This window comes from Arvicanthis niloticus, chromosome 2 (genome assembly GCF_011762505.2).
Source record: "Arvicanthis niloticus isolate mArvNil1 chromosome 2, mArvNil1.pat.X, whole genome shotgun sequence".
Lineage (NCBI taxonomy): Eukaryota > Metazoa > Chordata > Mammalia > Rodentia > Muridae > Arvicanthis > Arvicanthis niloticus.
The window spans coordinates 101,347,573-101,362,099 of record NC_047659.1 but is presented as its reverse complement, the minus strand read 5'-3'; the positions used below and the strand labels follow the sequence as shown (position 1 = coordinate 101,362,099).

The 14,527-nt window shown below is 51.5% G+C and overlaps 2 protein-coding genes across 2 annotated transcripts; one reads left to right on the top strand and one right to left on the bottom strand.

Moving 5' to 3' along the window:
* Positions 1-5,546: 5,546 nt before the first annotated feature.
* Positions 5,547-7,560, top strand: Avp (arginine vasopressin). Its single transcript, XM_034495831.2, has 3 exons — positions 5,547-5,724; positions 6,899-7,100; positions 7,331-7,560. The coding sequence occupies exons 1-3, from the start codon at positions 5,593-5,595 to the stop codon at positions 7,501-7,503; spliced, it is 507 nt and encodes a 168-aa protein (XP_034351722.1). The 5' UTR covers positions 5,547-5,592; the 3' UTR covers positions 7,504-7,560.
* Positions 7,561-11,347: 3,787 nt separating this feature from the next.
* Oxt (oxytocin/neurophysin I prepropeptide) lies at positions 11,348-12,470 on the bottom strand. Its single transcript, XM_034495560.2, has 3 exons — positions 12,022-12,470; positions 11,571-11,772; positions 11,348-11,486 (listed from the first exon to the last, which is right to left on the bottom strand). Exons 1-3 carry the CDS (start codon positions 12,139-12,141, stop codon positions 11,431-11,433), a joined length of 378 nt encoding a protein of 125 aa, XP_034351451.1. The 5' UTR covers positions 12,142-12,470; the 3' UTR covers positions 11,348-11,430.
* Between the last annotated feature and the right edge of the window lie 2,057 nt (positions 12,471-14,527).

The following is a 14,527-nucleotide window of genomic DNA, read 5'->3' as shown; positions in this document are numbered from 1 at the left end:
CGGTGCTGGTCAGACAGAGCTCAGCAATGGAGAGCTGCTAGGCTCAGAATGTTCCAGCTCTCCACATTCACAAAAGTTCTAGCTGGTCATTAGAGCTGCAGCCTTTACCAAGGGCGAGGCTTTTTCCTAGGAACTTTATTTTGCCACCCACCACTATGGGTTCAGTCACCAACGCCTCAGAAATAAAGTTGGAGTAAATAAACTTTCTGGTTTAGTCAGCTGTCAGCTGCGGGGTTGAGGACAGAGGAATGGTTGTTTTTGTTTTCCAGTCAAGATCTCAGTCTATGACCCTGGTTGGTCTGGAACTTGCTCTGTAGACCAGGTCTCAACTTTACAACGGTCCACCTGCTTCTCTGTCGTTAGTGCTGGGATTAAAGACTTAAGCCACCCTGCCTGGCCTTATTACTTTGTATTCTTGGGCATGTGACTCAATTTATGTCCCTTGGTTTTCGAAGAACAGAGAGAAAATACTTCCTCTAGGCGGTTTATGTGAATTAGGCAAAAAGACTGCCAAATGCTCTGAAACCTATGTGTGAAGCCAGTAATCCAAGGACTTGGTAGGTTGAGACAGGAGGCTATGTGCACACATGTGTGCATGTGCACACAGACACAGACGCACAGACAGACACACATACACGCATACACGCATGCGCACACACACACACACACACACACACACGCGCGCGCGCGCACACACAGAAGCACGGACACACTCATGGCTGGATGAGACTTCAGTCCTTTGTAAAGCTGTGTATCCTTCGAGCTTGTGCCCTCCCACTCTGGTGCACCACCTTTTTCAGTGACCTCCTCTTTGCAGTTACCAGCTGAAGGTGCGGGAGGACTCTAGCAAGGGACCTGCAAGGACCTGCACAGCCTCACCCCTCAGCAATGACGATGACGCTGAGTGATGGCAGGCCCGCCGTTTCATGTGACCTTGGCTGTTGGGGCACAGTGTGCCTCTGCGGGGCCAGCCTAACCCTGAGTGCCAGCCAAGCTGCATAATTTCTGCTCGACCTTGGAGGCTTTTTTGTCTTTCCTTGTCACCCAGCAGTGTTCCTTGCCTCTTTGCTTGATGCCTCTGCGGGAAAATGGACAGGGCTGGTTTCTCCCACATCCCTGCAAACAGGTTTGTCATACCTCTCAGGGGCAGGGGTCTTGTCCCTGTCAAGCACAGCAGGCCACCAGACCCAGAACTGTGAATCTACCCAGCTTGTCTCTGTACAAAGTTAAACAACAAAAGAAAGTTGTTGTTGTTGTTGTTGTTTTTTGTTTTTTGTTTTTTTGTTTTTTTTTTGGAAGACAGGGTTTCTCTATGTAGCCCTGGCTATCCTGGATCTTGCTCTGTAGACCAGACTATCCTCAAACTCAGAGATCCACACCTGCCTCTGTCTCCTGAGTACTGGCATTTGAAGATGTGCCACCACCTCCAGGCTGCGATTTCAAAGATTTAGTAATTCTTATTTTATGTGTATGAGTGTTTTGTTTGCACGGATGTCTGTACATGACAGGCATGCCTGATGTTTACATAGGCCAGAAGAGGATACCAGATCCCCTGGAACTGAAGTTACAGACAGTCGTGAGCCATCACAGGGTTACTGGAGACAGAGTCCGAGTGCTCTTCTAGAGTAGACAGTGCTTTTAACCACTTAGACCTCTCTCCAGCCCCATTTATAAGATTTAAAAATAGAACAAGGTTTGTCACCAGTGACAAATCTTGTTCTTTTAGTTCCAGAACTCTGGAAGTAGAGACAGATGGGTCTCTATGAAGTTCAGGCAAGCCTGGTCTACACAGAGTATTCCATGATGACAAGAGGAAGACTCTGTCTTTAAAAGAGACAAGAGCCAGAAAGTGGTGGCACACGCCTTTAATCCCAGTACTCTGGAGGCAGAGGCAGGTGGATCTCTTTGACCAGCCTGGTCTACAGAGTGAGTTCCAGGACAGACAGGACTACACAGAGAAACCCTGTCTCAAAAAACAAACAAACAAACAAACAAACAAACAAAACAAGACAGAAAAACTGCCCTAATCTAGAACACCTCACCTGAGTCTCAAAAGATCTCAGTGAAACTGGTGGAGGAAGCACGAGCCTGTGATCCCAGCAGGGGGTCGGTGAGGAGACAGAGGATGGAGTCAGGCTCGGCTGGAGAGCAAGTCCAAGGCTGGACTGAGCTATGTACACTGAGCCAAACAAACCTACAATGAGGTAGGAGTTGGGCTTAGCACACTGAGGAAGTAACTTTGGAAACAAGTTTGACTTGTCCAATGTCCTGTCAAGCTAAGGCTAGTTCCTGGGCTCCCTCCCCCCCTTCATTCTTTCTATATTTGAAAAGCCCACTGCTTGGCAAAAACTCCCAGGAGTGTACTAACCACAAATGCTGGTGTCTTCATGTCTTAGGGCTTTTATCCTAGAAGGAATACAAACACACATACACGGACACCCCACAAAAAGGAGGGGTAGGGTGGAAGGGTGAGGGAGAGAGGAACCTCAGGCTAAGGGGGGTACTAACCAGCTCTGTACCCCATCAACACTAGACCCAAGCTAGAAAGGAGCAGAAGGAGTCGGGGGCTGGGAGACAGTTAACAACTGGTCCAGTGGTTAAGCCTGCAGGCGGCTCTTGCCGAGGATCAGTTCTGTGCCCAGCACCCATCTCAGTGACTCACAGCCTGTAGCTCCAGCTCCAAGGACTCTGCTGTCCTCCTCTTTACTCTGAGAGCTCCTGTACTCACAGGGACACACAGACACATACACATAGCTAAAAATATTTTTTTAAAGTGATAGATGCTCTAGACAGGCCAGTAAGTATTAAGTTGTGGGAGGTGAAGCTATTTCAATAGTGATGGCAGACTGGAACCCTGGGGAGGGGGTAAAAGAGTTAAATCAAACTATGTTAAATCAGAAAGGCCTGATGCCTGTCCAGTGGAAGCTGACATTGGAGGTTCTAACTAAGTCTGGCATGTCAGAAAAAGGCTCAGCATGAAGGTTCGAGCTGGGACATCATTAGTTTATAAAAAGTATAAAAATACTCTAGGAAGAAGACAGAGAAGGGACACCACGGCGAGCGAGCCTTGGAATGTTCCAGCAATGTGAAGCCAGAAAACAAAGCAGGGGGATGTGGCAGAAGGACTAGGAAAGCACAAAGTGTGTTGTCAAAAAGGACGAAGGCCTCATCATGTGAGGAGAGGCCGGGGAAAATAAATACAGACACGCCCACCAAAATGACCCAAAGCACTTCATGATCACAAAAGTAGTAGTTTCAGTAGGCAGATTCGGGCAGAAATCTGAATGCAGGAGATGACAGGGTAACTGCTGACTTTCGGATAAGAAAGACAAATCACAGGACAGGCATGGTGCCTCACATCTTTAAAAGCAAAACTCCCAAGGCAGAAGTAGGCTGTGAGTTTGAGGCTGGTCTGGTCTACATAGAAATTTCCAGTCCAGCCAGAGGTACAGATTGAGACCCTGTCTCAAATACAAAAACAAAAAAGTATTTGGGAAAAAGAACCTATGAGAGAAATGTAGGCCATGCAGGGTATCTGGGAATCCATGTGGCACATGTCGAGGGAGGGTCTGAAACGAAGCCAGCATCCTGGTGGGACCTTTCCTGGCCAGCAGAGATACTAAGGCAGATGAAGAATAGGTCTCACGGACCTGATATGCATGAAAGCAGCATGGAGCCTTCGAAGCTCTGGTGGGCATGACTGCTTAAGGACTCTGGGCCGTCCCAGACAATAGTCTGCCCCAAAGCTCATCTGAGTCCATTAGTGGAAAAAAGGTTTCTTCTGACCAAGGAAGCTGTTCCCTCTGGAAAACAGTCACTTAACAAGGACATTCATAACACAAAGCCACTGTCAGCTAACATCACCATGACGCCAGCACTTCCCTTGGGGTTCATATTAAGTGGCTTGGTGCTCACAGCCCTGTGAAATGCTTGCCCTTCACTACTTTATGCTGAAGTTAAGTGGGGAGAGTCAGACACCCCAGATGACCTGCCCAAGTCAGAAAAGCTTCAAGCCACAGAAGCCAGAGTGTCCTTGGCTTCCCTGTACGTCGGCTGCCTCTCATCCTCAAGTCATTCCTGAAAGGATTGGCCTCCACTCCTGAGTATGGAAGGCAGCCTGGCTACCAGTCTCCACTGTACTTGCTGGGAAGAGGCCAAACAGTCCTCTGGAGTTCTCTTGAAGCACACTGGTGTACCCGGGAGGGGTGGAGGAAGCCGGTGGGAGCTGGGAGGGGCCTGGGCTACCCATAGTCTAGAAGACGCGGGCTAACTAGTCTAAACCCCAAACCAGAACGTTTTTCTGGTGACTAAAGAAAAGGAGTCTGTAAAGCCTAAAGCAGAATTGGTAACACAGCCTATACTCCTAGCACTAGAGAGGCAGAGACAGAAAGCTCAAAAGTTCAAAGTCAGCTTTCTGCTATGTTGCAAGTTCAAGGCCAGCATGGACTAAACTAGACTGCCTTAGAAACAAACAACTGACTTATAGTCTAAAGTCAGGAAGTGCGCCTGCTTTCTCATACTGGGTCTGTTTGCCTGGGGTTCCTCCCATTTCCTCCCCCAGAACAACATCCACTTCCATTCCTGACTTAGACCTGAGATTTTTACCAGCCGCAGGCCATGGGGCTTTTTCTCTTCAGAACTGTGGGTCTCACCTAGGACTATTTCTGAGCTATATCCGACCCTAGCTTCTACCCTAGAAGGCCTGGAACTCACAGAAATTCTCCTGCCTCTGCTTCCCAATGGCTGGGATTAAAGGGATGCACCACAGCTGGCCTTCTTCTTCTTTTAATATGGAGACAGGGTCTCACCAAGTTACCCAGTCTGGCCTTGAACTTTTGACCTTCCTACTTTAGCTTCCTAAGTAGCCTAGACCACAGGCCTGAGAAATTTTTTCACCTTTCTGAGCCTGGTTGTCATTGCCACCGTAGCTTTCCCATTCATGTCCTTAGTGGACACAACGGGCACTATCCCCAAGTCCCACCCACATACAGGGGTATGCATGGGATGGAAACATCCTGGGTGCCCCCTGAAGCCAGCCACACCTGGCACAGGGCAGACCTTTGACTCTGTGTTCAGCCTTGACTCCATGACTGTGGCTGTTAGCCCATGAGGCTGCAAGTGGGAATTTCCTTCTGGAAGCCCACCTGGTATGGGTGCTTCCCCTCATCCTACAGCATAACTAACAAACCTGCCCACCCCTCCTCGACCCGACCCTGCTCCAAACATGTCAGTCCTTGGTGGACGGGGCCTGTTGACCCCTCTAATCTGGCGAGAGCAGTTGGGTAGTTGCTCAGCTACGATTTCCAGGTGACCCTCAAGTCACACAGCACCAGTCGCTCCTGTCACACGGTGACCAGTGACAGCCTGACTACCCTCCTCTACCCCCCTCTGCACAGACAGGCCCACGTGTGTCCCCAGATGCCTGAATCACTGCTGACAGCATGGGACCTGTCGGCTGTGGGCTCCTGGGGAGCCACTGGGGAGGGGGTTAGCAGCCACGTTGTCGCCTCCTAGGGAACACCTGCAGACATAAATAGACAGCTCAGGCGCTAAGGCAGCAGAGCAGAGCAGAGCAGCACACAGCGCCCGCTGATGCTCGCCAGGATGCTCAACACTACGTTCTCTGCTTGCTTCCTGAGCCTGCTGGCCTTCACCTCTGCCTGCTACTTCCAGAACTGCCCAAGAGGAGGCAAGAGGGCCACATCTGACATGGAGCTGAGACAGGTACCACTGTGGTCAGTTTAGGGCTGCTGGCAGTGCTGTAGGAACGGGTAAGGGGCTAGGAGAGAGGGAAACCTTGTCTGAGCAGCCAGACTTTAGAGGAGATTCCTGAAGGAGGCAGTAAGTATCTTACAGCAGAGCAGATGGGCCACCGAGAAGGTGCCAGAGAAGCCACATAAAGGACACTGTCCCCAGGCAAGGAATATGCCAGAAAATGAGAGAGACTTCTTTATAACTGGGCTTGGAATGGGAACAGGTTAACTGGGTGCCCTGGCCTCCTCTGCACACCCATAGGTTGGGGGTGCTACACTGGCTCATCAGGACTGGGTAGATTATACAAAACTGTTCTCGCCTGAATTCAAAGTGTTTCCCTCCCAGCCCAGCCTCTCGTAGCCCCTTTCCTAGCCAGCAGTGCCACAGAAGATGGCCATCGCCCTGTGCCCGAGTGGAGTATGTCCCACATCTAACCTCGGCCTCTTGCTCAGATATGGTGTGCTGTATGTTCAAATGTGAGTCTGCCCTTCTGGCAGAGCTGAAAGGAATCCAGTCACCGGGCTCAATTCTGGTCAGGCCATGGATGGCTCAGCTTTGAGTTGTTGAACAAACTCGAGTGGGCAGGGAGGCAGCTCCCATAGTCTGCATTCCGTTTGCAGTTTCTTTGGAGGCTTTGGAGGCACCGGGTGTGTCTGGATATCCATCAGCCTAATTTGGTCTTTGCCACCTACCTAGTAGGGCATAATAGGTTGGCAGGAGGTAAAGGCTCGTGTGAAGGCCACGAGCTTAGGACAGAGGTAAGCAAAGCCAGAAAATGAGAGTGAGCGGCTTAGAAGCTCTGTGGGGAGTGAGGTAGGGAGAGGATCTAGGGGTGTGAAGGAGGACCATCTGAATGTCCGAGAGGTAAGCCTCTGAGAGATTGCTGCACACCAGTGAGCTGAGAAAGGTCCCCCAAGTGTTGCTCCCCCAGGAAGACTCTGCCAAAGCAGGAGAGGGTTTTGAGACCTCATAGGTCCTGATAACCTAGCTGGTTAGATTTCCACTCTTACCCTTTACCGCTGCTTCGTCCTGGACAGCGCCAGAGCACCTGCAACACGAAGCTGGGACAGCAGCAGGGTGACACTAGGTTCCCACCGCCCCTCTTGGCCTCGCTGCAGCTGATCCCTGTCCTTCCCCCCCACAGTGTCTCCCCTGCGGTCCGGGCGGCAAAGGGCGCTGCTTCGGACCGAACATCTGCTGCGCGGACGAGCTGGGCTGCTTCGTGGGCACCGCCGAGGCGCTGCGCTGCCAGGAGGAGAACTACCTGCCCTCGCCCTGCCAGTCCGGCCAGAAGCCTTGTGGGAGCGGGGGTCGCTGCGCCGCCGCGGGCATCTGCTGCAGTGATGGTGCGCACAAGGCTGGGCGGGCATCGCATGGGGTGGGATGGGAGGTAAAGGTGGGGCTAAGTGGGGAACTAGGACGGGAGGTGGGGGTAGGAAAGCCAGGTTGGAGGGTGAGAATGAAGGGGGTCGAGGGTTGGAAAGTAGCAGGGGTAGGATGAGGGGGGTTGTGGGGACGGCGCCCCTGGAACTGCGCCCACTCCTGGGCGCCTGCGCTCACAGAGCCCTTCCTTCAGAGAGCTGCGTGACAGAGCCCGAGTGCCGCGAGGGTTTTCTCCGCCTCACCCGTGCTCGGGAGCCGAGCAACGCCACGCAGCTGGACGGGCCCGCCCGGGCGCTGCTGCTAAGGCTGGTACAACTGGCTGGGACACGGGAGTCCGTGGATTCTGACAAGCCCCGGGTCTACTGAACCATCTCCCCCACGCCTCGCCCCTACAGCATGGAAAATAAACTTTTAAAAAATGCACCTTGGTGTCTGTCTCTATTTCTCGGGTGGGGAGAAGAGGGGGGAGAGAGGTGTTGGAGTGGGAATTTCTACTCTGCCCTGGGTAACCCCTACACCCAAAGTCGTGCATAGTCCACACCCCCACTGCCAGAAGGGGCAGAGCCTATAAGCCTTATAGTATAAAGGAAGCGTTCTGGTGCTCCTGGACACCCACATAGCACCCCAAAGGTTGCCCCAAAGGCAACCTCAAGCTCAGAAAAAGGAAAAGGTCTGAGACCCAGAGCGGCCCTGAAGGGTCAGTAACTGACTTAGCGATTCTCTGGCTGAGACCGAAATAAAAGGAGAGAGGCAGGACATTGGTGGACAAGAGGAACAGAGCAGGAAATGGGGACAGATAGGATTGGCAAAAGTGACAGAGAAGGGGAGGGGGGCAAACCAAGGGTGGACATCTCAGCCCTGAGTTCAACCAGACTAAAGCAAAAGCAGCTTGAGGGACTTACTCTCAGACAAGATCGTGTTTGGATGGCACAGAGAAGTTACCCCAGACCTAAAGGGGACAATGCCTCTCCCTTCTCTCCAGGTGCTCCACCATCAGGACTCAACCACTGAGAGGCAGACCCCAGTGAGAGCCCAGCTACAAGTCCCCCACTGGCTCATGTTCCAACTGTCACACCCACTCTCAGGCAGGGAAATAGACAAGATAGGGTGGTGTTGTGGCTCAGAAGGAGAAGGCTTCCTCGCCTGGATTTGGTCCCCATCACCATGGAGAAGGAAGAGAGGGGAAAGGGAAGAGGAAGAAAAGGGCGTTTCTATAACTCTTGACCTCAACCATAGCTAGAGACCCAGAGACACGCACAAGTCCAGCAGCAAGGCACACATGCTCATTCTCTTTGTCACATCCAATTCTGGAGCAAAGATGTCACCAGCACCTGGCCTCTGCCCTCCCTCCCTCCCTCCCTCCCTCCCTCCCTCCCTTCCTCCGTCTTTTCCTTCCTCCCCTTCTCATTAGCTTCCCTTTCTTCTAAGATGTTAGATTTATTCATTTATTTATGTATATGGATGTTGTTTCCCCTTATGTATGTTTGGGCATCATGTGTGTGCTTTGTGCTGCAGCGGTCAGGAGAGGGCATCAGATTCCCTGGACCTAGAGTTACAGGTAGTCACAGACTACCATGTGGGCACTAGGAACTGAATCCCAGTCCTCTTAACTGACCTTAACAACCAAGCCAGTGCCTCACCGCCACCCCCCGCCAGCCTGTCCTTCCTCCAGGCCCAGGCTTTCCATCCTTCCATCCTCTGGTCTCCTCTGGTCCTCACCCTCCTGTTAACTTCTCCCTCTTTTCTCTCTCTGCCCCATCTGTCCCAGGCGTTCTCTCCTCCTAAGGATGCTGGGCCTCCTCTGGGATGCTCTGCGGGCCCTGAGGTCAGTTCTGGACAGAATCACAGTCTTCTACCCAGTCTCCAGGTCTCTCCCTACCTCCTCAGCACCTTTACACCTCTCTGCTTGCCTGGGTTTAACCAGGAGGTACAGGGGCCAGGCAGACTCCTATCCCAGCCTCCTTCTTATGTGGCCCTCTCAGGGTCTGACCTCCAATAGGGCAGGGCCAGGGAATAGACAGACCAAAAGGGGACAGAAAGGACATAGGCATGGCCACACTTGATTCAACCTCTAGGGCTGGTGTATGGGCAGCTTCAGAATGAAGGTCAGATTCTCATTCTGCTCCTCTACCCAGGTGGGGAATTGCAAACATCCCTTTCCTCCACCTGTTTCCGGAAGAATCAGACTCCTCTTCCTCTTCCTCAAGGAAAGGAATTACATCTGCCCACTCTACTTCTGCCTACTGGACATTCTTTTCTTTTCCCTTTCAGGGACTCTATTTCTCAGGCACTCCCAGAGTCCACAGTAGATGCTTGCCTCCTCTCTTCAGCCTCCTGAAGCAAGGGGCTTGTATGAGCAAATGCCAGGAGCCCTCTGACCTCCACATGGCTCCTGGGGCATGTGTACAACCCCCAAGCACACAGCAGAACAAGAGTGAAAAGTCATTCAGTTTTCAGGCGGGGGAGATGGCTCAGGAGGTAAGAGATCACACTGCTCTTGTACAGGACCCCAGTTCTGTCCTGACACCCACTTAGAGTGACTCACAACCACTTGTAACGCCAGTTTCAGGGGATCTGATGCCCTCTTCTGGTCACCATGGGTACTGCAGTCTTGTACACTTAACTCTCACACAGAGACACATACACAGAAATGGAAATTTAACAGAATAAAAGTAACAAGATTAAAAAAAAAAAAAAAACTTAAAAACCCAGCCCCAGAAAATGAAGAACCCCATTACCACCAAAAAAGAAAAAGGCTGGGCAGTGATGGTGCACGCCTTTAATCCCAGCACTTGGGAGGCAGAGGCAGGTGGATTTCTGAGTTTGAGGCCAGCCTAGTCTACAGAGTGAGTTCCAGGACAGCCAGGCTTACACAGAGAAACCCTGTCTCGAAAAACAAACAAACAAACAAAAAACAAAAACAAACAAACAAACAAAAATGAAAACCCAACCAAAATTAACTTTTAAAAGATTTATTTATTTATTTATTTATTTATTTATTTATTTATATGAGTACACTGTAGTTGTCTTCAGACACACACCAGAAGAGTGCATCAGATCCCATTACAGATGGTTGTGAGCCACCATGTGGTTGCTGGGAATTGAACTCAAGACCTCTGGAAGAGTAGTCAGTGCTCTTCATCGCTCAGCCAGCCAGCCCAACCCAAACTAATCTTGAAGTGTCTTTCGTATACCGTTTTGGCTTCCACCCTGTCAGTGAATCCCATATGTGGGGGCGGAGGGGCATCTGTGTTCTTTTTCTCAGTGTGAGAGCCACAGAAAGTGCTTGTTTGCTTATTTGCTACGATGGAATGGAGCCCAGGACCTTAACCTTGTGAGGGAGACTTCGGCCCGGAGCTCCACCCAAGCCATCACACTTTATTCTGACAGTGAATCCCGCGCCCCTGTGTAGGAGTGGAGGAGGGGTATGCACCTTCTGCCCTCGCTGCTGAGAACGCTGGCAGCCAGGTGAGGCGCTATGTGGCAAGGCGGGTATTTAATCCAGCAGTAGATAGATGAGCAGTGTAGACTGCCGGTCTCTCTATCTGCTTGTGGGCTCTGTGCTTTGTGGTCATTTGTGCCCACTGGCTTAGATCCCATGTGTCCCCACAGCGCTCTGTCCTGCAGAGGCAGGCACGGGGCCCCTGAGCTCAGGCCTGGCCCTGGGGACAGCAGAGGACAGTCCAGTTGGTTCTTGATCTTTCCAGCTGTGGCTTCCTTGGGGCCTATGTGAGAATTGAGCTCTGTGGAAACCTTATGGTTCTGTAACTCCCCTCCCCTGCCCAAGACCCTTCCTTCTAGCCCAGGATTGTCCCCTCAACCTCTGAGGTCGCGGCTAAAGTCTCTTCCCAGATCTGGAAGTGACTGGATGAGTTCCCCTGCCTCCTCGCCTGCCTTCCTATAACTCAGTCCCTTGTTAGGCTCTGCTCTTTCCCACAGAAGTCCACTGTTGCTGGTTGGACTTCCAAACGCTGCTCTTAAGTCTGTCTGCCTCAGGCCCAGCCCAGTTGGGAGTGGGAAATGGGGCTAATGGAAAATGGCAGCCCGTAGAGCACCCCTCTGTCCCCCCCTCCCCCACCACCTCCCAGCAGCCTACTGGGCTGTTCTTGCTCCGAAATGCCAAGATCCATGGAGTTCCCGGTGCCTTCCCCTCCCTCCCCCGCCCCCTCGTTTCCGACAATTAGACACCAGTCAAGTTTGAAGAGGAAATCTGCTTTATTTTTCTTTCTTATTTTCTGTCAGTGGTCATGGGGAATGAAGGAAGCGCCCTAAAGGTATCACCACAAAGTGGGCTCAGCGCTCGGAGAAGGCAGACTCAGGGTCGCAGGCGGGGTCCGTGCGGCAGCCATCTGCAAGAGAAATGGGTCAGTGGCCTGAGCAGCAAACCCGACGGCTCCCTGCCAGGCCGTCCTGCTGGGCTCCCTCATGCTCACCCGGGCTGCAGCAGATGCCCGCGGCGGCGCAGAGGCCCCCGCTCCCACAAGGCTTCTGGCCGGACTGGCAGGGCGAGGGCAGGTAGTTCTCCTCTTGGCAGCGCAGCGCCTCGGCGGTGCCCACGAAGCAGCCCAGCTCGTCCGCGCAGCAGATGTTCGGTCCGAAGCAGCGCCCTTTGCCGCCCGGGCCGCAGGGGAGACACTGCGGGGAAGGATGCGGGTGGGAGCTGTGTACAATCCGTCTCGGGACTGTGGCGGGGCGAGGGGCAGTGAGTGCTCCGGCATTGTCTCTGCCTTCGTGGCGTCAAGAGAGAGCCTAACACTTCCAACCCAACGCTCTGGGGTCCCAAGCGAGGTTGGCAAGTGTGCAGGGATGCTCTCTGCGGATGGGAGAGCTTCTCCGGTCCTTAGCGCTGCCAGAACGGGACAGGACGGGGTCAGGGAGACTCACCTTGCGCATATCCAGGTCTAGCACAGCCCTCTTGCCGCCCAGGGGACAGTTCTGGATGTAGCAGGCAGAGGTCAGAGCCAGTAGGCCAAGCAGGCAGCAAGCGAGACTGGGGCAGGCCATGGCGTTGGTGCTCAGTCTGAGACCCACCGCAAGTGATGGTTTCACCAGCCTAGCCCAACCTTTTTATGTCTGGGCACTGCCATGGCGAAGCACTGTCTAAAGAGGGTGACTGCATGACTGGTCACAGCAGGTCTCTTGGGTCAAATGGTTCCACACTATTTAGAGGCAGGCCCTTCATTTGCAGGGTCTGGGCTAGGGTCAAGGTCATCACCTCAGCTAATGACCTGAAGCTCAAAAGAGAAGCATCCTGGAAGGGGTGGCCTAAGCTACCAGAGGCTAGAGAGACTTGGGAGGGGGTGGAGGTGCAGCCTAGCCAGGAGCTTTTTTTTTTTTTTTTTTTCACAGATATCCAATACCTCAGAATGAGGCAGGATAGGGCAGGTGGGCGGGGGAGCCCTTATGTGGACCTGAAGCTTAGATGGGGAAAAAGATCACTTCTTGTTCAATCTCTGAATTCAGCTCAGCCCTTCTTCTAACTAGCTGGTAAGACAAAATATTAGTAGAGATCAAAACCAAAACACAACAGACCAAAATAAAATAAAAAGAAAGAAAAAACTCTCAACAAAAGGAAAATTACTCGTGCATTTAAAACTCTGTATTAGAACTTGCTATGTAGACCAGGCTGGCCTTGAACTCACAGTGACCCATCTGCTTTTGCCTCCCAAATGCTAGTATTAAAGTTATCCACCATGGGAGCTGGAGAGATGGCTCAGTGGTTATGAACACTGACTGCTCTTCCAGAGGTCCTGAGTTCAAATCCCAGCAACCACATGGTGGCTCACAACCATCTGTAATGGGATCTGATGCCCTCTTCTAGTGTGTCTGAGGACAGCTACAGTGTACTCATTAAATGAATGAATAAATAAATAAATAAAGTTATCCACCACCATGCTAGGTGCCTAGATTCCTGTTTGAGAAAACACTGGCCATCAGCTGCTGGAGTGTGGCCAACAGGTGGCCTCAACTATAGAGAGTCATTTGGCCCAAGGTCACACTTTCCACGTGGCCACATATAATGGTTGGCCCATTTTGGTGCAAACAGTTGGGCACCTCTGGCTGCATTTCAGGTTTGGGTTGCAGGTGTGCATAGGTGTGCATAGGTGTGCATAGGTGTGCATAGGTCTATACAGAAGGACACCACATGCAGCTCAGTAGCAGACTGCTTGCCTAGTGTGAGAGGCCTTGGGTCCCGTCCCCAGCTTGATGATAGCAATACATTTGGAAACAGTTTTTTTTTTTTTTTTGTTAAAATTTTAATTTTAATTTGTGTGTATGTGTGTATACAGGTTTCCTTGGAAGCCGGAAGAGGGTGTTGGATCCCCAGGAGCTGTCACTAAAGGGGATCATGAGCAGGCCTATGTGGGTGCCGGGAACACAATTCAGTCCTCTGCAAAAGCAGTGTGCAGGCTTAATCTTTGAGCCATCTCTCCAAACCCTTGTTTTTACACTCTTAGTACAGTTTAAAATGAAATACAAATCAAGCCAGGGTGGTGGTGGCGCACACCTTTAATCCCAGAGCTTGGGAGGCAGAGGTAGCTGAACTTCTGTGAGTTCCAGCCCAGCCTGGTCTACAGAGCTAGTTCTAGGACAGTCAGGACTGCACAAAAGAAACAGAACCAAAACTAAACCAAACCAAAAGAAAAGAAAACGACGACGACAACAACAACAACAACAACAGACAGACATATCATGGCAGGAAGACATGGAAGACTCAACTCCTTCATTTTATGGTTGAGAAATCAAAAACAGATCACCAGGAGAGACTAAGGTCTCACTACCCCTTTCAAGGGCTTGCCCTCAATGACTTGGATTGTCTACTGGGCCTCATATTAAATATCTTACCATCTTGGGCTGGAGAATTGGCTCAGTGGTTAAGAGTTACTCTTGCAGAAGACCCAGGTTTGATTCCCAACACTCACAGGGTGACTCACAACCACTTATAACAATTCCAGTGGAGCCAGTGCCTTCTTCTGACCTGGCACACGAATGGAGCATTACACACAGAACATTCAGACACATAAAATAAAATTAATAGATCTAAAAAAAATTTTAAAAAGAAAGGAGAAGCATTGTCCAGACTCTCATTTTGTTTTGTTTTGAGATAGGCTCTTGGTTGTCCTGGAACTATCTGTGTAGACCAGGCTAGGCTTGAACTCACAGTGATCCACCTGCCTTCCAAGTGCTGAGTGTACCACCATGCCAGGTACCTAGGCTCTTGTTCACCAGGAAGACACTGGCTTGTGGTCTTAGCTGCAGAAAGCTACCTGGCCCTTCCCAGGTATCCACATAGATGGTTGGTCCATTTTGGTACAAATGTTGGGCACCCCTGACTGCATTTCAGCTTTGGGCTTTAGGGCAGCTGCGGTCTGCACATTGGTTCTGCTCA